Here is a 22,952-nt window from a genome sequence, read left to right as displayed (position 1 = left end):
GAAGTGTGACAAATATTAATGTGCCAATAGTAAAATATCTGTATTTTTGGTGAGTGTTAAAACAGCAGTCTCAAGACGAATTATTTGTGTGTGCCTTTGAATTAATATTAACAGTGTGCTGATTCCAAGAGTAATATAATAAAAACTGTTATTTTTGGTTTGTTCGTTTTTAATTTCGCGCAAAGTTACACGAGGGCTATCTGCGCTAGCCTTCCCTAATTTAGCAGGGTAAGACTAGAAAAGGCAGCTAGTCATCATCACCCACCGCCAACTCTTGGACTACTCTTTTACCAACGAATAGTGGGATTGACCGCACATTATAACGCCCACACGGCTGAAAGAGTGAGCATGTTTGGTGCGACGGGGATTCGAACCCGTGACCCTCAGATTACGAGTCGAACGCCTTAACCCACTTGGCCATGCCAGGCCTGCTGTTTTTAATTTGTGTAAGTAATTTTTTTTAATGTTACGCATATATTCACATACATAGTGTCGCTCATTTAAAATATACACATCTGCAGTTGATGATGTACATACATGTTCTTGGATCAGTTAAATCTGAAAAGGATCAATTTTGAATCCCTGTAGGAATAGTTAGACATTCTGTGAATTTTAGACTCTGATGTACACATAAATAATATATGATAGATGAGTTAGCTGTTACTATCAATGTATCTGATATCGTGAAGTAACAGGTAAATAAGAATTAATTGAAGGTCCGGGTGAACATACCGACACCCAGCAGAAAATCACGTGAATCAGCACGTGAAGACTCACGTGTGACACGAAATACATATCAAGCCATATAACATCATATTGGCACTGCTCGTCTAGAAAATCTGCAGGGTTCGAAGTTTCTACTTTAAATCCATTCTGTTTAAAGATAATTGTAGAGAAATATGAAAATATGACAGCTTACAGGCGTCTACTACCTAAATATTAAAAAAATTAGAAAATGTTTTCTTTCTGAATTTCAGAAATACATAAATAGGTTATTGAAAAGAAAAGACAATGTCTGTACGATTTGAGTAACAAATTTCTTTACTTTGTGTTGTATTATTAAAGTGATTACAACAATTAATACGTGATTCCAAACGATGGACTTTTTTAATTGACTTCAGATACTTGTACAGGTGTTCTTGTTATTACGTCAGTTACTTTTCCCTTGTTATGTTAAAAAAAATACTAAAATAAATTTTATTCTACTCGTCACGGGTATTGAAACCTGATTTTTAACGTCATAAGCCTACACTCTTACCATAAACACATTGATGTGTTCTTTATTTTGAAACACCAACTATGTTTGATATGTTTCTGTTACTGATAATTTGTTGCACTTACATGATTAAATATTTCGTTAACATGAATAGCACATCGTTAAAACGGTTAAAAAGTTTCACAACATGCATATCGGCTATCAGTTTCACAACTGCTTCCTTGAGTACCCTAGTGGCTCAACAACAAGTCTGAAGGCTTCTAGTCGCAGTGTGTTACCTGTCACCTGTAATTGGGGGTAATTCGTTATTTGTTGAGTTCGTGATGACAAAAAACCCACTTGAAGTAAAAAATGTATTCTCAAGACGGCTAGTATGGGTATTAGCACTTTTATTAAACTTTTATTAAAGTGCTAATACCCATACTAGCCGTCTTGAGAGTACTTATCGATTGATTTATTACCCTGTGATGCTACGTCATCGGTAAAAGATTAGCGAGTGTTATTGAACAAGGCCATGAAAAATCTTTGTCAGGAATGTATTATCTGTTCGTACGTGCTGATTTTATTATTTATCCTAAGTAATACGGCGGTCTTTGATATTTCTTGATAAGTATTTTGTACAACTGGCTCATAAAACATCTGAAGTCGTTAAACGTGATATTATTTTGATCATATGTTATTCGTTTTTCAAAGTAGTGCACTTCTGATTGAGTGTACTCAAAGATATTGATTAATATTATAGTAAACATTTGTAAGTCCATTCGTAATTTTCCATAAATTCAATACAATGTCTGAAGAAGTTGATGGATATGTTTTCCAACTTTTATTTCAAAACGAATGTATTTACTATAACAAAACTGTCTGATTTTTTATACAAAAAACATTTGTTAGTCATTTTGTGCCCCACACCACTGACTGCCTCCTAGCCACTGCTCTCGACGGACTTGTCTGTAAACAGCAAAGTGAAGAATTTTCGTTTTTTTCATGTTATTGTATAATTAGCTATGTAAATAAAACAGTTTATGGTTAGCCTCGCGACTATCAAACCTAAATACATACTGTTCAAGTGGAGATTTCAATGTACGCCATGCAACTCACTTGAAGTAGAGGGAGTGACAAAACTGGACAGTCAAAAGACATAAGAGAAGAGAGGGTGAAAATTTTATTACAGAAAAGATAAACGCAATCGTAGAGTCTGCCACCAAAAAAACGAAAGTTTACATTTAAAATTAAATTATAAATTTCTCATATATTTATTTAGTTTGATTTCATACTGATAAAACAATATTTACTATATTTGACTTTAAATTACACTTTTGTAACTTATTATTCTATATTTTTATTTCCTTTGCTCTTTATTTCTTATTTTCAGAACGATATGTATTTTCAGAACAACATGTATTTTTATTTCTTATTTTCAGAACAATATGTATTTTAAGTCATGCAAAAGTTGTAAAAGGACACTGAAAATTATTTGTCATTTCTTTGGATCTGGAAAAATTAGCAAAATGCACGTGGAGGCTAAAGCACAACATAGTTATTTATTCAATCCAAGTCTTCAAGGTAGTTTACAAGATAATGTTTATTAAATACACAAAAGCTCATTTAGAAACAAAAATGAATAAATTATTAACGAATATTAAATGGTTTTAGCTGGGGGGAAGGTTTTGTCCACTCTGTCTCCCCTAACATATGAGAATAAAAATTTTGAAAATTAGTCGATAATAGCCACTCTGTTAATGTTGTAAGTTTTCAAAAGTATCAGAAGTAGAAGTCTTACAGTTTCCAATATACTTAACCTGTCATATTTGTGTTTGTATGTTGCCCACCCTTCGTGTTAATATTATTATGAGGCATTTATACTTTAGGGTTAAACGTGTTCAAGTAACTCTTAGGTTTGTTTTTCTATAAACCCTTGACTACAATATTACTGACCTAATTATCTTAGTTAAGCATTAAATGACCAATTAAAGATGAACTTACCTACCGTCTTCTTCTGGATTTCCTTTTTCCAATATACTTAAGTTTTTTTTTTATTTTGACTTTACTTTCCATCTCTTTCTTCTTCTAATAAAAGTGTTTTTTTCTGGAACCCTAAACATTAAAAGCCTTATGATAAAAGATTCACAGTTTATTTTTAAATAACTTTTTAAAAACAGTATTCAATAAGCATTAATAACTCACTATAATCGTTATAAAATCCTGTTATTCGAAGTGCGCACTATCCATAAAGAATTCCACAAACATTTTGTACAATGTTAAATGGTCACAGGGCTGAAGTTTGTAAGTAGAATACTTCTAATGTGGATTGACTCTGTGAATTTTCTATTAAAACCTTTTCTGAAACAAGAACAGAAGAAACAGAGTAACTTGGAATTTCTTAGAGAAAATAATTAGAAATTATATTGCAAAAACGGGCGCCCGTAGGACAGCGCTAAGCCTGAGGACTGAGCACACTAAAAACCGATGCACACAGCAAAAAGACACGTGTGGCTTTCTTCCAAAACACACAGACAACTCAAACCGACATTTCCCTAATATAATCATCGAAGCCCAGTCTATCCACTTCTCACGACAGTTGTGTGAAACAGACAAGAGACATCATATATTGTTACAGTTTATTGGATTATGACTAAATATTGAATGTTAAGTATTAAAGACAGAATACCCCACTCACACGAACACGTCAGAAATGTTAATACCTATTGAAACCTGGTGTACGTCTTACATATAGTTAAGCGAGAGATACGAAAGGAGAATAGAGAAGTGCCCGAATTTTTACACAACCTGAAGTATATCCGGGTTCTCTGTTTAGTCATTATACAACCTGAAGTAGAACCTGGTTCATTTTAAACTGTTTAGTCATTATACAACCTGAAATAGATTGTGGTTCATTTTAAACTGTTTAGTCGTTATACGACCTGAAATAGATTGTGATTCATTGTAAACTGTTTAGTCATTATACGATCTAAAGTAGATCTTGGTTCATCTACGATGAGTGTCATATCACTAGGATTCTTTAAAAACAGCTTGACAATTGACACCTTCAGAAACCCAGAGTTTAGTTATAAGAGTAATAGTAACAGGCAGAAACCCAGTGCTTAGTTGTAACAGTAATGATAACGGACAGAAACCTAAAACTTAGTTATAACAGTAATAACGCTGGCTCTCCTAAGTCAGTCAAGAAGCAATATTATGGAACCATCTTGGTGGAAACATCTAGTCCAATATACATCGGCTACTGGAGATATACCCATTGAGGTTACTCCCCATGCTGTTTTGAGTTTTTTATTAAGATTTGAAGAACATCTCCGAATCAGACGTTCTCACTGGTTTCTCCACACAAGGAGTTTCTCTAGTGAGGCGTATTTTCACTCGCAAGAACGGAATTATGTTGCATACCAATGTCCTCATCTTGAGATTTACATCACCACGTCCACCTGCCACAATCAAGGCAGATTATCAGAATTTTAAGGTATGGCCATATATTCCCAACTCTCTTAAATGTTTCTAGTGTCGGCAGTTTGGTTACTCAAAAGCATCACACCATGGCTCTTTGACGTGTGCTCGTTGCAGCGGCAAAGACCATGATGCCTACGACTGCAAACTGGACCCTCACTCCGTTAATTGCAGTAGCTCTCACCCCATCTTACAATCGTTGTTGCCATAGGTGGGTGGAGGAGAAAGAGGTACAGCGTTTGAAAACGATTAACCCTTAAACAGAAACCACCATTAATTTGTGCTGCTACCTACACTGTTTAAAGGTTAACAGTATTTCTTACCAAGAAGTTGGGAAGTTATTGTCCTCTACTCCATCTCAGACATATGTTCTGTCGTTAATTCCACGTAAGGAGTATTTTGCCCTTTATGGATAAGGGAATTGACAAGTCAATGTCTCTTCCTGTCTCTGTTTCCACCAATTCTTTCAGTGATTTCCTGGAATTACTTTCTTCAGCCCTGGCTTTTGGCATCTGTTCGGGTCTATCTTTTTTGGCCCCGAGATGTAAAATGATTCTTTGTTCACGTTCTCAGTTGCTTCAGAGACCTGACTTCTCCATCTAGGACAGAATTCATGGAGGTAGACTAACCTCCTTCGCATAAAGACAAATTAGCATTGTCGTAAACAAAATGTTTTTTTCCATCCAGCACTCCTCCACCAAAATAAAATGGCCACTTTGATACAATGGAACTGTCAAGATTTCCATTATATTCTGGATTACATTAAAGCCTTGAGTGAATCTTATAATCCTGTATGTCTTCCCTTATAGGAATCATTTCTGAAACCTGCTGATTCAGTTACCTTTCGGCAGTTTTCTTTACACCGAGATGACAGGTTATGTGTTGGGCGACTGCATTGGTAGATGACACTGCTAGTCGACCAGCTCGTACCTACCCTGTCTTTACTACTCGATACATCTTTAGAGACCGTAGCCGTGTTTCCTTAGGTCGTACCATCACTGTTTGTTTGTCTACCTGTTTCCTGGAGAGGCCTATGATTAATGAGACCCTGATGCTCTCGATAACAGTTGTCATCTCCCTTTTTATTCTGGGCGGCTTTAATGGATATAGTCCTCTCTTGGATGTGCTGATATTGATGGATAGGGTCGTTCTATACAGTGTATGATCTCGGATCACAACCTTTTTCTCTTCAATACTGGTTCTTATACTTATTTTCATGCTCCTATTCATTATTTCATTGTCATTAATCTCTATCTACTCCCCTTCACTTTTCTTGGAAGGTCGACAGTGACTCACGGGCAGTGATAATTTTTCTATCGTTCTGAGGAAGGTTTTCCATGGTCGATACACAAGCATCAGTGTAAGTTGAATGGAGCCAACCGGTTCTATTTTACTGCTGTCTTGGAACTTGATCGTCTGTAAGCCATCGATAGATGACTACGTGACTGCAGTGAATGACTGTATTGCCCAGTGACTGACTGCATTGTTCCAATCTATTCCTAAAATCTCGACACGTCTTCCATAGTATCCTCCTCCTCTCTGCCAAGAGGCATGGAAAGTTCAAATATAGGATTGAGATTCCTTTTGCAGGTATCCAATTCTTTCAAACCACATTGCTTTCTAATGAGTCTGTGTGCCAGTGCATGGTAGGTTAGACGTCAAAGTCTAAAGGTATTTTGGATTAAGTTCACAAATAGCATCTTTTATAACACCAGTTCCAAATTCACATAGAACATGATCCGGAAGGTTCGTGGGAAATATGCTTGTTTGTTTGTTTGGAATTAAGCACAAAGCTGCATAAGGGACTATCACGGGAATCAAAACTCGCTTTCTAGTGGTGGGAATCCAAAGACATACCACTGTGTCACTGGTAACGGGAGGTATGCCTCCCATCCCCTTTTCATATTGCTCACCAATTGCTGATGTAAAGAATATCGCCGATACTCTCAGTGAGAATTTCTCTGGTGTATCTGACACTTTTGTTTTGTTTCCCACTCTTTTGGCCATCAAGTCTCGGGTAAAGCGATTGCCTATTCTCTTTATGGAAGGTCATTTCAATAACTATAATCGCCCCTTTACACTGGTACAAATCAAGTATGTTCTTTATCGATCAGATTTGATGATGTTCACTATGAGATGCTGCACTCTCTCTCTCCTGCCTCTTTTGCTATTCTTCTGGGGTTTTTTTTACTGGATCTGGCAGGAGCATGTTTTTCCTGATCCGTGGTGCCGGGCTATTGTTCTCGCTTTTTTTAAGACTAGGAAGGATCCCAACATTTCCTCTAATTATCTTCCAGTTGTTTTCACTAGTTGTCTCTGTAGAGTCTTCAAGAGGATGGTTAATGCACGTCTTGTTTTGTTCCTCGAATAAAATCCTTCTCGCGCCCATACAATGTACGTTCCTTTAACAGCGTTCTACTGTGGATCTCGGTTCCTATGGGTTACGTGGCTATTTACCAATTTTCCACCAAAAATATTTTACTGGATGGATGATTCCAAGTGCATGTGGGCTCGACACTTTCTCGTTTTTTTCCACAGGAATTTGTCCTTCAGGGCTGTATCTTTAACGTCACAATTTTTTGTGTCAAATCAATACTATCGCCACACAACTTCCTCCTACTGTTGCAAACTGGCTCTATGTCGACAACTTCTACATCTCGAATTAGTTGTCGAGCATGAGATTTCTTGAGCGAAGTGAACTACAGCAAACAGTTTTACTTCTTCTTTTTCTTAACTTGTTTGCATGCACTTTTGACACCAACAGGGTATTTACCCTGATAAAAAGGTTTTGGAATTTATTTTTGACTATAAGCTTACTTTCATCCTCACATCAAGCAGCTACATGTCGAGTGTATAAGGGCACTGAACACCCTAAGAAGTGGAAGACAATGTTTCATGCTCAGAATCTGTCGTGCCCTCATTTGCTCTAAACTAGACTATGGGTTTCTTGTCTATAATTCTGTCCGGACCTCTGCCTTGAAGATGCTGGACCCCTTCACCATCTGGGACTTCGGTTCTGCATTGGGACCTTCCACAGTTTTCTAGTCCAAAGTTTGGACACTAAATCCTCGAACCGTTTTCACTTCTGCCAATTACAATTTTTTTGCAGTATGCCATCAAACGTTAATCCTTACCATAGCATCCCGCCTGTGGTTGCGTCTTCTTTCCTAAGTGAGCTATGTCCTCTTGAAATAGATGGTCTGCCATCCGTCCCTTTGACCTTCATATCCAAGTGCATCTGGCTGAGTTGAGTATGTCACTGGATGACATTGCTCTCTCCACTTGTCAATCCATCCTACTGTGTCTTATTACCATCCCCGTCTATGATTTTTTTTTTTTTAGTCTTCTGAAGAACTTGGATATTCCCTATTGGAAGCAACGCCTTCTGTTTGTCGAACATCTAATGAACCATTCTTCCATTCCCATTTATACAGATGGTTCAAACTCAGGTGACTCTGTGGGCTATGCCATTGTTTTTGTGGTTCGGTGGTTGTGCACAGGATTCCCTCTGCAGTTTCTGAGGTCACTACCAAATTGTATGTCATTTCTCTTATCCTGGATCATGTAGAAGCCACGTTAGTTTTCATCCTGTTCTCGTTGATATTCAAAACCGACTGACTCATTTTTCTTTATCATCCGTGTCTATCCAGTTCTTCTGGACATCAAGCCATGTCGGTGTTTGCGGGAACGAGCTCGTCTGCTAGGGTGCTATCATTGCCGCGCCTGTCCCATGCATGGTCTATGGTCCTGTATTCAAAGCTCGGCTCTGCGCCAGTTGGCAGTCGACTTAGAGTGAGCAAAGTGATAACAAGTGTTTCAAGATCAAACTTACTGTTGCTCTTTGGCTGTCTTGTTTCAATAAGGATCAGAAGGAGAAAGTTGTCCTCGCTAGGCTTCGCACTGGTCACAGTTTTTCACTCATCGTTTTCTTTTATCTGGAACTGATGCACTAATGTGTGGTCTATGTGATACTCAAGTCAGAATAATCCATATTTTACTGTCGTGCCGTCGTTACGGCTCTGGACGACGACACCATTTTAGACGTGTTTTTCATCATTGCCAATAACACTGTCCAACTTGCTTGTGTTTTGAAAGTTTTATCGGCAATTGGCCTTTTTAGTTCTATTTAACTATTTTATCCGAATGTTGGGCATTATTTTGATTTAACTCTATATTTACAGTAATTTTACTTTTATATTTTTTGCCGCTTGTTTGGCACATATAGCCTAGTTGCTTTGCGCCAATAAAGGCCTACCAACCAACAGACAGTACCTGTCACATATCAGAAACCCAAGACTCAGTCATAATAGTATCAGTAAGAGGAAGTCACAGAGCAGAAACCCAAACTTAGTTCCAACAGTAACTGGAAGTAACAGTCATGTACAAAACTTAAGTCATGAACTCCAACAGAAAACATGAGTAGAAAACTGGCGTACAAAGCATTAACAGGAACCAATAAGTATGTTAGCCTATTGGAAAAGAATATGGACTTAAGCTAAAGACATATTCTAACTTTTAAGATGCTTAGGAAAGCAAAGTCCAATAAAATCATTAAAGACGATCTCCTTGACTCCTACCTCCTAATTATTTCTATTGTTTATTCCCTAATGGTCTAAAGAAAAATGTCGGAATGTGCATAGTATACTAGATACATCTCGTCACACAATCATGTGTACTTTTACCAGCTGTTTCAAAAACCAATATGTTTCCCTGTACCGTCTTCTTTCTCCAGGCAACATAACCAAATCACGAGCATCCCAGTTGATTGCATGTTATATCCGTTCAAGCAGATGGAAAATTGAAACAGATATTCATAATTTTCCTATTAAAGACACCAGCCAGTTAAGTTACCGTTTTCAGTGCAAATGAATTTCTGTGGGATTGGATTTTTGAACCTCTGTAAAGTTGTCGTCTTCGTACACTAGATGGCTTGATGTATTGTTTGTTTGTTTTGAATTTCGCGCAAAGCTACACGAGGGCTATCTGCGCTAGCCGTCCCTAATTTTGCAGTGTAAGATTAGAAGGAAGGCAGCTAGTCATCACCACCCACCGCCAACTCTTTTACCAACGAATAGTGGCATTGACCGTCACATTATAACGCCCCCTGAAAGGGCGAGCATGTTTGGTGCGACCAGGACTCGAACCCGCGCCCCTCGGATTACGAGTCGAACGCCTTAACACACTTGACCATGCCGGGCCAGCTTGATGTAAGCCAATATGGAGGAGAGGCAGACTTGGTAACCTTACAACGAAGGCTTTCTTTTAGTGGAAAATACATTGCAGGGCTATTATCACGATGCACGATCGTCAGGTAGAGCATGGCTGGACCTGATGAAATGAACTGCAGCAACCTAGTGGACATCCAAAGTTGTTTCAGTATATACTGAAATTGTTTATAAGACCATTATAGTAATGTATTGAACCTGTGTGTATGAACATTATATTGATATATACATGTGTACAAAACCATTATATTAACATATACTGAAACTGTGTATAAGACCATTTATTAATTTGTACTGAACATGTGTATAAAAATTATATGAAATTGTACTGAAATGAATTGTTAGTAATTTTGATTTGGGGATAGGAGTGTAAGTGTTCTTGTTCTAAAATCGTATACTGTTTTTAAGAAACATGCATTTGTTCTGTTTTATATGTCCTTTGGAGTTGTGGATAACACTTCAAAAACATATTTCGTAACAGAAATATGTTGTTGTTTTTTCTGTTTAATAATATCTTTATTGACCAATTTGTTCTCTATACAAAACCTAGATTCGTTTCGTAACATGACAACTTCACTTTTAACAGAGAACATAATGTTATTACCTGTTCAAAGGCAGCGTCCATTCTATAATCTAAATATTATTTGCCCATACAGATAGCAGTCACAACCATTACGTACTTGACAGACAAAACTAATAAAATTCATACCATTTCAACACTTGGATAAAATATTCAAAATATATTGTTTAGTGCGTATATTTAATCGAAAATAAGAAAGATTTATTTACCAAATTAAATATAGTTTGATAGTAAAAGTTACAAATGTCTGAACATTTACTATAAATAAAACTTTTAAAACTTTATTTGAAAATTTCAAGTATTCGTTTATTATATGCTTTAACTAGATATGAACATATGTTTTGGCTCTGTCTTCTCGGGACTTTAACTAGATATGAACATATGTTTTGGCTCTGTCTTCTCGGGACTTTAACTAGATATGAACATGTGTTTTGGCTCTGTCTTCTCGGGACTTTAACTAGATATGAACATATGTTTTGGTTCTGTCTTTTCGGGACTTTAACTAGATATGAACATATGTTTTGGCTCTGTCTTCTCGGGACTTTAACTAGATATGAACATGTGTTTTGGCTCTGTCTTCTCGGGACTTTAACTAGATATGAACATATGTTTTGGCTCTGTCTTCTCGGGACTTTAACTAGATATGAACATATGTTTTGGCTCTGTCTTCTCGGGACAAAATATAATCATTTTCAGTTACATCGTCGAAATATTTTCCTCATTGATCATAAATTTTCAAATCACTTATTTTGCTGAGCTAGAGTGACGTTTATAAAAACAAAAATCAATTATAAAGCTATACCAACTTCTACGTTCGTTAGTAGGTCGTATGATAAAGGGAAATTTATAATTTATTTATTATCTTGTTATTTTATTTAATAAACTCAAGAAGTAAGCCACTAAACGTTAACTGGTACTTTTATTTCAATATTACTCTACTACCTTTCTTCGACGTAATTGTTCTTGAGTTAGTGTTCGTGCAAATGTTTGTGAAATACTTCTCTAGGTAACCTAGGGCGGTATCGTTAAAATATAAAACAAAGACACGTGTAGCAATCACGATATTGGTAGACAATTGTTAAAAATCTGAACCCTCCCTTTGTCTTTCTGCCACCACTCACCTGTTTGCTATTGCTACTAAACATCTGGTGTTGACCCTATTGTGCTGTCGCTAATTGAAAAATTAACGATTTGTCGCTAGATTTCAGTTCGGGAATAATATTTTACAGTGTACGTCAACAGAAAAATTACCATGTGTATGTGTGCTTAAACACAAATTAACAGTTTTACTAAAGATTACAAAAATATTTAGATAACTACAATGCTCAGTCTACATCATAATAGGTGCAATTATTTTTACGTAGAGAACAACTGCCCCCTCTAGCCTCTTTCTGCGGGCGCTCATAGTCATGGAGCTTTCTTTTAAATTGACTCAATTTTACTTGACTTTGTTTACTTTATAATTTATATAAAAGTAAATAAATTAATTTAATATTATTAGTATATCACTAAATTCATGTTGCAATGAAAGGAAATAATTTCATGTCTTCCTTCCTCGCTTCTTGCTTCCAACGTTATATGTTGCTTACTCGACGTCACTGGCTTACCATTAGACTTAATTTTGTATTGAGATTATAATCAGTGATGTCGAGAAAACCCACTTGTAGATAAATATATGTGCAAAAACGGCTCGTTTGGGTTGAGAAAATATTTTACATAGAAGAGTGAACAAAAAACTCAACATACTAAGAAACCAAATAAACACAGCCATAAAACTATGCTCACCAGATAAAATTAACGACGAGTCAGACAAAATAAAACAATACTTCATCAACATCAATAAGTTTCCTCCACAAACCGTAGAAAACATTATACGCACACACCTAGACAGAAATCAAAATCAACCAACAAAAGTAAATATATCTCACGAATCAAAAAATCACGAAACCATATACTGCTGTATACCATATATTCCCGACATCAGCAGACAAATAACCAACATTTGGCAAAAACTAGTAACAAAATATGGCATTCCAGGTAATACCAAATTTATTCAAAAACCAGGCACAAAACTGAGGTCTATACTATGTAAAAACTACACTGACAAACACCACATCAACATTATTTATAAAATACAATGTGATAACTGCCACGACTTCTATATTGGAGAAACAAGTAGAAAAATGGAAACCAGATTCAAAGAACATAAGTCACCTTCACACGTTTTCGAACACTGCAAGTCAAATAAACACAACATCACCATAGAAAACACTCAAATACTAAATAAAGAAACAAACATAAACAAACGCAAAATTAAAGAAGCCTTACTTATACAACAACTTAAACCCAAAATAAACCAATATAAAGGAACGCCTTTATACCTATATTAATATAATAAAATAAATAAAATTATATATTCAAACATCTAATACCGCCCTCTACGTTCCGACACTCAGTTACACAACTCCTTTCAAACATGTGGTCAGCTTCCGGTCAGTTACCTCTTTCTTTGTGAACCTGACGATGACCGAAGAAGGTCGAAACGTTGTTCGCTCTTCTATGTAAAATATTTTCTCAACCCAAACGAGCCGTTTTTGCATATATATTGTATTGAGATTGATTCTAGTTTACAGAAAACGAATGAAATGTGGATCTGAGTTAGAAAAATAAACAATTTCATTAAAACTGAAAGACGTCAGCTAGACCTTGCTAATAAATTTTTGTTCTATTTTTCTTTCTTAGCAATATTTTTTTTCCGTAGTATATTAAAACATAAACTTTAATATTCCAAAATGTATCACAAAACCAGACGATGACGTACTTACAATGTACTAAATAGTACACACATATACCCTTCTGTGACAACACTGACTAAATAGTTGAGACAGTTGATATGATGAAATACGAGTCAGGACTTCTAAACTTCACTACAGCATAACGTGAATCAAATAGGTCTGTGTCAGATGTATTTTATATCTTATTTATAAATTTTATATATGCATATAACTTGTATAGATAAACTTTAATATAATAATTTAAACTCTACTTTGCATAACTGTTATAATAATAACATTAAATAAGAATTTCATAAGAAATTAAGATTATAATAAGTTTATTTTCCGTTTTGTTTCCATCGTTTAAAGAAGTTGAAGACACTAACGTAATAAAAAACTATTTCTGTGGGGATTTTTTCATGAAAGATATGTGGTAAATAATCTTCATTACCATACATCAGACACCATTTTATAATCATCACTTTAAATCAAAAGAAAACTTTATAACGATAACTAAATTTACAACTTAAAGCCAGTTGTTTTAGTTACCTAGGTTTTTCAATGGATTCGCTAAATTTGTCGTTAGAGCTTTTATTTTAGTCGCTAGATTAAAAAAACAAAAACAAAAAACGTTCACAATATTGGCAATTGTGCTTCGTTGCCCTAAAATATTTATCCCCCATTGGTTGAGATTATGTCCGGTTCACGGAGCGCGGGGGTAACACTTTCGAATAGGTCTAAGAGTGGCAGTAACTTCAATTTATTCATGGTTTTGATAAACATTTTGAAAAGTGTTTTGAAATTTGTGTAATCTTTAAGTTTATGTTATATAGCTAAGCGTAGCATGTGACTAAGTACAATTTGTGAAGTGAAAAACAGAGTTTAAATCTCAGTGTAGGAGAAAAACGTTTTGTAATAAAACAATGCAAGAAAGATTCATGTTAGTTAATGGTTACACAATTAATAATAAAGTATTACCTAAAAATAAAAGACACAGCTGATTCTGATTGACGTATGAGTTGTATATATACACACAAACACATGTATGTTTTCCCCAATTTAAGATTTATCGAATAACAATAAAGGTAGTTCGTGATAAAATATTATGCCAATAACATTTGCTTTAAAATGTATTATGAGCTTTATAAAAGTTCCTTTTATTTTTTTTAAGCATAAAGTGATATCAGATAAAAAACTCAGCATATAACCAAATACAATGCAACAATATTTCTATACAACAACAATATTTTCAAATTAACTGACTTATTTTCAAAATTGGGTTTTACGTAATTTGACTTTATTTATCTTCCAACAAATTATTTCGACATACTTCATAATTGGTAACACATAATTTTTGTTTTGGACGTTTTCAAACACATATTATAAAAATTTACACTTTGAAAAAAAAAATCCATAAAAGTCGTTCTAAAACATTCATTATTATGTAGCTATAATAATAATAATAACAATACACGTTTATATAAAAACATATCAAATATGATATACAAACACAAATGTGGTAATCGAAATAAGTATTATAATTTCTTGGTTATATATTTTATGTAGCATTATGTAGGTAAGTGAAATAAAACCACAACTAACAAAAGGTAATGTAAAGTATTTTATAAAGAACAATCTTTGTGTTCAAAAGATGGCGCTATGTGACCGCAGTTGTCTGAAACTGGATTGGGAACTCGATATGAGACTATAAATAAATCAGTTCTTTATAATGAAAACCAACCGTCACTGTTCTAATTTGCAATAAGAAATAAACTTTTAATTTATGGAATAAATCATAAGCGAACGTTTGTTCCACAATCAAACTTGCATAAATAATTAGCGCAAGAAACAAAACCACGACCTTTATCTCTTCTTGTCCAATAACAATCTTTCTTTGTCGAATCTTTCTTTGGTGTTCCAGTTTTAAAATTAAACTTCAATATCACATTTATTTTAGTTCGTATAATCAACAGTTCATAGTTTCTTATATAAAAGTGGAATTACGTCACACCACAGATATAATAAGTCCGAAAGTGAAAATAACTAACGTAATACAAATTATCACAATTTATTCTTGAATCTTTGATGTAGAGTCGATGGAACAAAAAGTGTCGTTTATACGTTGTTGATTATTCTTGAATATTATGAGTTTTAACTGACGACATTGTCACCAATTTACTTAACGGACTGACAAATTTGACTCTCACACACACGTAACGTTATCGTTAACGGGTTTTTTGTTTATTGTACCTGAATTGGATAAACAATTGTTGCATGCCAAGCCCTGTCGTCTTTCTTCCCGCTGCTTTTCCCATTGACCAATGAGAGGTAGAGGTATGCAAATAACTCCTGACATGGTGATGACGCTACCAGCGATATAAAATGGCGCGTTGTAGCTCCCAGTTAAGTCGTAAAAAATGCCTGAAAAAGAAGAATAAAAAAACATAATATGATATCTTATAAACTTATACACACTCAAAACAATTATTAAGTAAACATTTTGTCGATATATGTTTATTTTTCCGACGTTTAGACGGTAATGGTTTAAACGCTGAAAGCCACGAAATGTTGGAAACTAATGGGCTTAAAATCGTTATAAAAATCAAATACATTTGAGATATTTTCTTTCAGTTCACTTTCATTTGCTCTTTAGGGCTCGAAATCAGAGGTGTGTAATAAATAAAATTTCAGGCCTATCTTTCGTCACCCACAAGTCGCTGCCAAATGAGCTTTTCTTTGAATCCAAGAACTCATTAATTGGGTCGAAAGGTGAGAGACAAAATATAATTATTATGATTTCGTTATTTCCTTTTAGTTCACGGAACTGGTGGGTCGTCAAAGAGATTGATGAGCTACGGGCTGTAATTGTTAGTCAACTCATGAATGATATGATTTGAAAATGAAGTTCATTTTTGTGTCAAAGATAGAACATGTGGACAAAGTTATAAAGAAAAGAACCATTTGCCTGTTTGGATATATTCAACTAGTTAGCTTGATAATAGAAGATCGACGTGATTAGGTTCATCAAGTGGAAGTGACATAATATACAAGCTTAGGACACGAGCAGCTGGTGGTAAGAGCTAGATTAGAGTGAGTGAACATTCCGACAAGGAATATCAGAAAATAGGAGAAAATATCCGTGAATATATTTTGTGCAAAGTTTGCATAGATTAAAACTATTGAAAGAAAGGCGAGTCAATCATACGATCCCCAAGCTGTAATCTGGGGTTTGAGTCTTCACAGTGGGCATGACAGATAGTGTTACGTGGCGTTACTTTAAAATAAACACACCCACATTCAGTAATACAATTTTTGTGTAGGACTTGTAAGTTTAGTGTTATTATCTTGCCGTAGGGCATATCGTTCCAATATTTGAAAACTACAATAAAAGCAGAAATCCAGACATTATTGCTCTATGTAATACATGGTCGAACGAAAACTTGTACGAACATAATATAAGGGTTACATTTAAACCAGAGAAAATTAAGACAATTAGTGACAGAGAGCCATCATCTGGACTCTCTGAGAGAATTGTTTATCTGACACATAGACACTTAACAGTGACAGAGAACCGGATTAGAATGTTACCAAAGCTAACACTAAATAACAAAAAACTGCAATATGGACGAAAATTTGTTTTTAGAGGTAAAAAGGTATCAAATTTGTTTTAGTAGCATTAGTTTGAAAACACTTTTGACGAATCCAATTTAAAAAAGTGTTTACCTTAGTCTGAATAAAGTCCACACTGTGTAAAAATTATACTGACAAACACAACACCAACATTATTTATAAAATACAATGCAACAACTGCTACGACTTTTATATTCGAGAAACAAGCAGAAAAATGGAAACCTCATTCAAAATATACAAAAAAAAAAACACCTTCACAAGTGTTTAAACACTGCAATTCAAATAAACACAACATAATAATTGAAAATACCCAGATACTGAGAAGGGCAACAAATATAAACAAATGCAAAATCAAAGAAGCCCTACTTCTACAACTCAAACCAAAATTAAACCAATATAAAGGAACCCAGTTATACCTATGCTAATTTATAACCTAATATATACTGTAGCGCCCCCTAAAATCCCGTACCCTTTTACACTCTCGTCCCTAAGACATGTACCCGGCCTAAGAAGGCCGAAACGTTGATTTCTACTTTATTTTGATAAAAGTTTTAATACCAGTCGTCTTAAGATGCATTTTTACTTCAAGTGGGTTTCTTGTCATCACGAACATATAAGAATAGTTTGTGTGCAGTTAAACACAAAGCTACACAATAGGCTATCTGTATACTGCACAGCACGAGTGTCGGAACCCGGTTTCTAGTAATATAAGTACACTGACCCGGGGAGGAATTTCAGAATAGACGAACTAAAAATATTTAAACTTCAACATAAACATAGATATTACATGGCTTCTTCAATACTAAAAACAGTCCTAGAACAAACTATGTCGATATTTTAATAGGAAACAGCAATATTCATGCTTTGAAACGTTCCAGTTTTAATTAATTAATATACATTCATTATTTTGCATTATTAACCTTATTCTATTTACCACAGATTAGCAATTTTCGCCATTTTATTCGCTCGAGTTTCAAAATTCTCAATTTTTAGTTTTGTAGTTTAAGCCCTTAAAAACGGAATAAACCTTTTATTGCAACATGTTATCATTTGTACTGACGAAAATCGACGAAAACGGCCTTAATTTACAAGTCAAAATATTTAGTATTGTTCGTACCTCGGTCTTTTGTAACTCTTAAATAAGTTTTTATTGTGGTTTTTAAGAATCGATGATTTTAACTTCTTTTTTTTTTGGGGGGGGGTTTAATTAATATAAAAAAACAATCCTAAAGAAGTTTCTACAAGCTCTCAATGGTTTCCCTTTCCTCTTTCACCCTTTGAGCAACATTTCGTATTCTACCTTGAATTGCAAATTGATTAAAAAACACGTGGACTCTTAAGTCGCCGAACCGTGCCACACTGTACAGTCTTTACCATACTTTATCCTATAAACGATCAGTTCTAAGTTTCTAATTGACGAATAACTGTAAAACTTATGGTTAAACAACTACTGATGGGGTTCTTGTCACAGGTGTTTCTGTATTACATACAATAACAGGGAATTACAACATCTGAATAGATGAATTTTAAAGTGAAACTTACCAGCTAAAGGTGCTCCCAAGACTGAAGCTACCCCTTGAAATAATAACAATAGTCCAAAAGCATTGGTCAGCTTTTCCACACCAAGAAGTTCAGCAGTGATAACTGACCGAAGAGCAGCAAAACATGCTGAAAAGTACAATATTATGTTTAGACTATATTGGTGGCAATTAAATGAACATGTCTATATTATAGTACTTCTATATATCAGATTCACATAAGTCAATATAGATCTTTACAAAATTACTTTTAGTAAAAACACTGAAACGAACCATGGTAACAATGTGCTTTTTATATCCTTTCTCAACGATATAGGTTTATTTTTTTCCATAACGGACAAGTGGTATAGATCGTAATATGAATCATATTTGCTTTTATTACCTAATGACTACAAAATAACAACCAGCACGTTACGCTGACTAATCGTGTTCACTCTTTATGTGCCATAGAAACTCACATGTGTCTTTTATTTGCCAATTTGTTTGGAGGGTACGTTGAGTACTGGATACTTTTCCACTTTCAAGGACACATCCATAGTTTGTGTGAGAGTTACATGACTGACATTTTAGGTGAAATTATTAACTATAATATAACTATAATATTAACTATAATCAGCTGAAAAATGTTATCCCCGAACGTTTTATGTTTTTATTGGATGTAAGAAACAGTTTGGTGTACTTCTGGAATTATCTAGTTTCTCAGCTAGGTCTTTACAGCGATATATGTCATAACATATATTTTTTATATTTGATAAAAAACTTCAACTGAAATGTAAGTACACAGTTTGTTTGAAGCTAAGCACAAAGCTACACAACGGGCTATCTGTGTTCTGTCCACCACTGGCATCAAATCCCGGTTTCTTGGCGTTGTTAAGTCCGCAGACATACTGATTGGCACCACGCTATAGTTAATTCATTTGTTTTCACTTTTGCAGTAATATCAACGGGGTTTTTTAGGTCTTTCATATGATTAAATTTTAAAAACATCTATAACAGAAGATAAGTTAGTTGTGCTCGGTCATGGTGTTATTTGGTTTACGTTTATAAATTATTACAACATTAGGATTAACGTGCAAAACTATTTTACAGCTTCAAACAATATTTGAAATATTTATTCATACCCGCCTAATACAAAATAACTTATAATTTGTATAGTAAGTTGAAGTACATACCAATAGCAAACCCGAAAATAGCTCCATAGGCTAGAAGAAGAGAATAAGTGTTGAGTAGTGGGTTGAAAGCGGTTACTAGTCCACCAACTATGAGAGCTACGTTATTAATAACGAGGGCTTTCACCTTGGGCTGATCGCACACCCAGCCACTGAAAAGCCGTCCGACTGTATTAGTGACTCCAATAACGGACAGAATAAAAGCACCTTTTTCCGGAGCCACTCCGCTCACTACTGCTCGGTCAATCAAGTACATAAAGGGTACAAAAAATCCTATCATAGTCAAAGAACCTGATAAGGCTAGCAGGAGAAAAGTAGGTCGAGAGAGCAGAGAAAAGTCCAGCATTTGACTAAACGTATCTACCATTGTCGGTGAACATCCACAACGCCACCATACGGAGCTCTTTGTCTCTTCTCTGTGTTCTGGGATACGAATAATACTAAAATGGTAATGTTCGATGTTTGGCTGCGACCGGAATTCTGGCAGACGAATGAGGCTAGCACTGAAAAGAATGTCTTGTCTGTAGAAGGGTCTTAGAGCCTCCTCTTTTCTAACCCTTGGATATACGTTGTTGCTGTTTTGTTTGTTTTTCAAAACAGAAATATCATCACGTGAATGTTCCTTACTGTTGTTCAGGTAAGATACGATATCGTCGCTAACCACTTCGTTGTATGGTGGGGGTGGACTTCCATTGCTGCACGTGGGAGACAAAGATGATCCCGTATGACTGGGATTGCTTAAACCTGCAATCTGTAGGGTGCTTCTTGTGGTGCATGGAGAGGGAGGTAGATTACCCATCCCCAACGACCGTTGTGATCGTTTCCCACTCGACAAACATGCTTCAGTTCTTCTGTCTAACAAACTGTCCTCTACAGCCATCGATTCTTCTGAATCCCACCGTCTCAAAGCTTCCCTGGCTTCTTTGATTCGCAGTAGCAACGGTTTTTGTGGGGCTTTAGAAGGTGGGGTTGGCTTAGGAGAACCTAGAGGGCGGAAAAGACAACCAAACACTGCACAGTGGAGAATGGTTCCAGCTAAAATCAACATGGCACCTCTCCAGCCAAAGTAGTCGATTAGAAATTGAGTATAAGGCGCAACCAAGAAAGTGCCAATACCGGAACCGCATACTGCAATTCCAGTTGCCAAAGACCTCTTGCGTTCAAAATAAAAACCTACGGTAACAATACCAGGAAGGAAAATAAACCCAAAGCCGGCTCCTGTAAAGAAAAATATTTAAATGAATAATTCGCTGCTGCTTTAGAAATATTCGTAAGTTTATCTTACTTTAATCCAATCTTTATGTTTAAAGAAAAATTTCACTCAAACGGAAAACCTGTTTTAGGATCATATCCTGAATATGTAACTTTTTAAAGTCATGATTACTAAAAATAAATCTTATTTAAAAGTGGGCACATTCTTTATCGTATTCTTATAAGAAATATAAGATTCTAGTTTTATGTGTTACTGTTGATATCAATGTTTTTTCGGTATGTTCAATGATTTAAAAATATTTTTATTTCTATACCTTCCCATTCCTCCATAACGGTTCAGTTGTAATTTAATGTACTTATAAAGCTAAAATTTTGGGTTCACGTTCCCGCAGTAGTTAGGGTACAGAAAACTCAGTGTGAAGTCTTTAACTAAAACAGTTTCTGAATACACTTCCTATAGTTTTGTGCTACGGTAGAGACTTTATAATTAACAGCTTATCAAATATGTAGAGATCCCTGAGAAATATAAAACTTAGGTGAAATAACAATAGTAAATGTATGCTGTAAATGTTTAACAAAAGTAATTTAATGTGATAAATTATACTTGAATTATTGTGAAAGTTAATGTCTCTGAAGATTTAACAATTTGGTTTTGGTTTGTTTTGAATTTCGCGCAAAGCTACTCGAGGGCTATCTGCGCTAGTCGTCCCTAATTTAGCAGTGTAAGACTAGAGGGAAGGCAGTTAGTCATCACCACCCACCGCCAACTCTTGGGCTACTCTTTTACCAACGAATAGTGGGATTGACCGCACATTGTAGCGCCCCCACGGCTGAAAGGACGAGTATGTTTGGTGCGACGGGGATTCGAACCCGCGACCCTCAGATTACGAGTCGAACGCCTAAACCCACTTGACCATAACAATTTGGAAAATATTTATAACAGTTACTTGCTAGGCCTAATAAGAAACTGACAATTTTCCATAGGATTTGTCTGCGATAAATGTAATGTGTCGTCTGTAGAACATTATACACTCAGTATATATATATCTTTTTGTTCTAAAAATGTTTGTACTACCTAGCTTTAATTTCCTTCATATTCAATGAATGTTTGTTGTTTTTTTTACATAGAAAAAGAAAACTGGAGATAAATATGAATTATTTAACGTATTCATACATATAACTGAAACTTTCTAATAATCAGTAATAATAACTCATGATAACTATGGTATAATACCAATAACAACCTCTTTAACACTTTGAAACATGCATATCGAAAATAAATTTACTTACCTCCAAGGACTCCAAAAGTAACGCACAAGAAGAAAATATTTGTGGCAAACGCAGATAAAAGAAATCCTAACGCTGAAATTATGCTTCCTACAATAATAACTGGCCTGCAGCCATAGGTGTTTGCCAAGGCACTCACCAGGGGCCCTATTAAAATAACAAACCTATTGAGTCCTGCTTATGAAATAATTTATTGTTTCTGTCATGTTTGTTTGGTTGGTTTTAGAAAAAAAACAACACACATTTAGCTATCTTCTATGTGTGTTGCGGGAATCGAGCCCCGGATTTTACTGCTGTCCTACTGGCGCACGTTCTTGTTATGTAACTTCTAGTTCTTTTCGCTAAGAAACCGTAAGTTGCTCTGTTTCTTCTCCTCTTGTTTCACAAAGAGTTTAATAGAAAATTCACCGAGCCACGCAAATTAAAAGTATTCGAAACTTAACTGCTTTCCAAATGATTTTGTGTAATAGAAACTGTTATAATAATCTTGTACCGTTTAAATTATGTTCTATAATATACAATGTTATGGAAATTATTCATATTGTTTAGATACTGAGGTATAATGAACATTATTTGAAACTGTTCATAATGTTTAAATATTGTGCTATAAGGTACATTGTTAAAGAAACTGTTCCTTTTCTTTCTTTGTTCATCTTGACAAGTAAAATCACAAAAAATGTTATCTACATATCCAAGCCAAAATGTAAGCTTTATAAAGAAGCGACTACGGCATGTTCTTCTGTTTAATGTAGGGAAAGAGTCACGAATCTACCTGATAATGGATTTCTTACGGTAGGTCACTATAACTGAAAGTAGTACGAATCTTCATTACAACTGACCACGATTATTTATTTTCGATGGT

The 22,952-nt window shown here is 35.1% G+C and overlaps 1 protein-coding gene across 4 annotated transcripts in view; it reads right to left on the bottom strand.

Annotated features, from left to right (window-relative positions):
* Window positions 1-14,387: 14,387 nt before the first annotated feature.
* The window catches only part of LOC143225435 (monocarboxylate transporter 12-like), an 84,762-nt gene continuing 76,197 nt past the window's right edge, over window positions 14,388-22,952 (bottom strand). For 2 of the 4 annotated variants that reach the window (XM_076454858.1, XM_076454859.1), the window contains exons 3-6: window positions 22,094-22,237; window positions 19,595-20,809; window positions 18,427-18,552; window positions 14,388-15,675 (exon numbers count right to left, since the gene is read on the bottom strand). In XM_076454858.1, the coding sequence (XP_076310973.1) occupies window positions 15,458-15,675; window positions 18,427-18,552; window positions 19,595-20,809; window positions 22,094-22,237 (1,703 nt within the window). In that variant the 3' untranslated portion in view covers window positions 14,388-15,457. The remainder of the gene's footprint in view (window positions 15,676-18,426; window positions 18,553-19,594; window positions 20,810-22,093; window positions 22,238-22,952) is intronic. The other 2 variants (XM_076454860.1, XM_076454861.1) reach the window with 1 other exon arrangement.

This window comes from Tachypleus tridentatus, chromosome 9 (assembly GCF_004210375.1).
Source record: "Tachypleus tridentatus isolate NWPU-2018 chromosome 9, ASM421037v1, whole genome shotgun sequence".
NCBI classification, from domain to species: Eukaryota; Metazoa; Arthropoda; class Merostomata; order Xiphosura; family Limulidae; genus Tachypleus; species Tachypleus tridentatus.
Note: the sequence above shows the minus strand (reverse complement) of the source record. Positions and strands in the feature narration are given on the sequence as shown.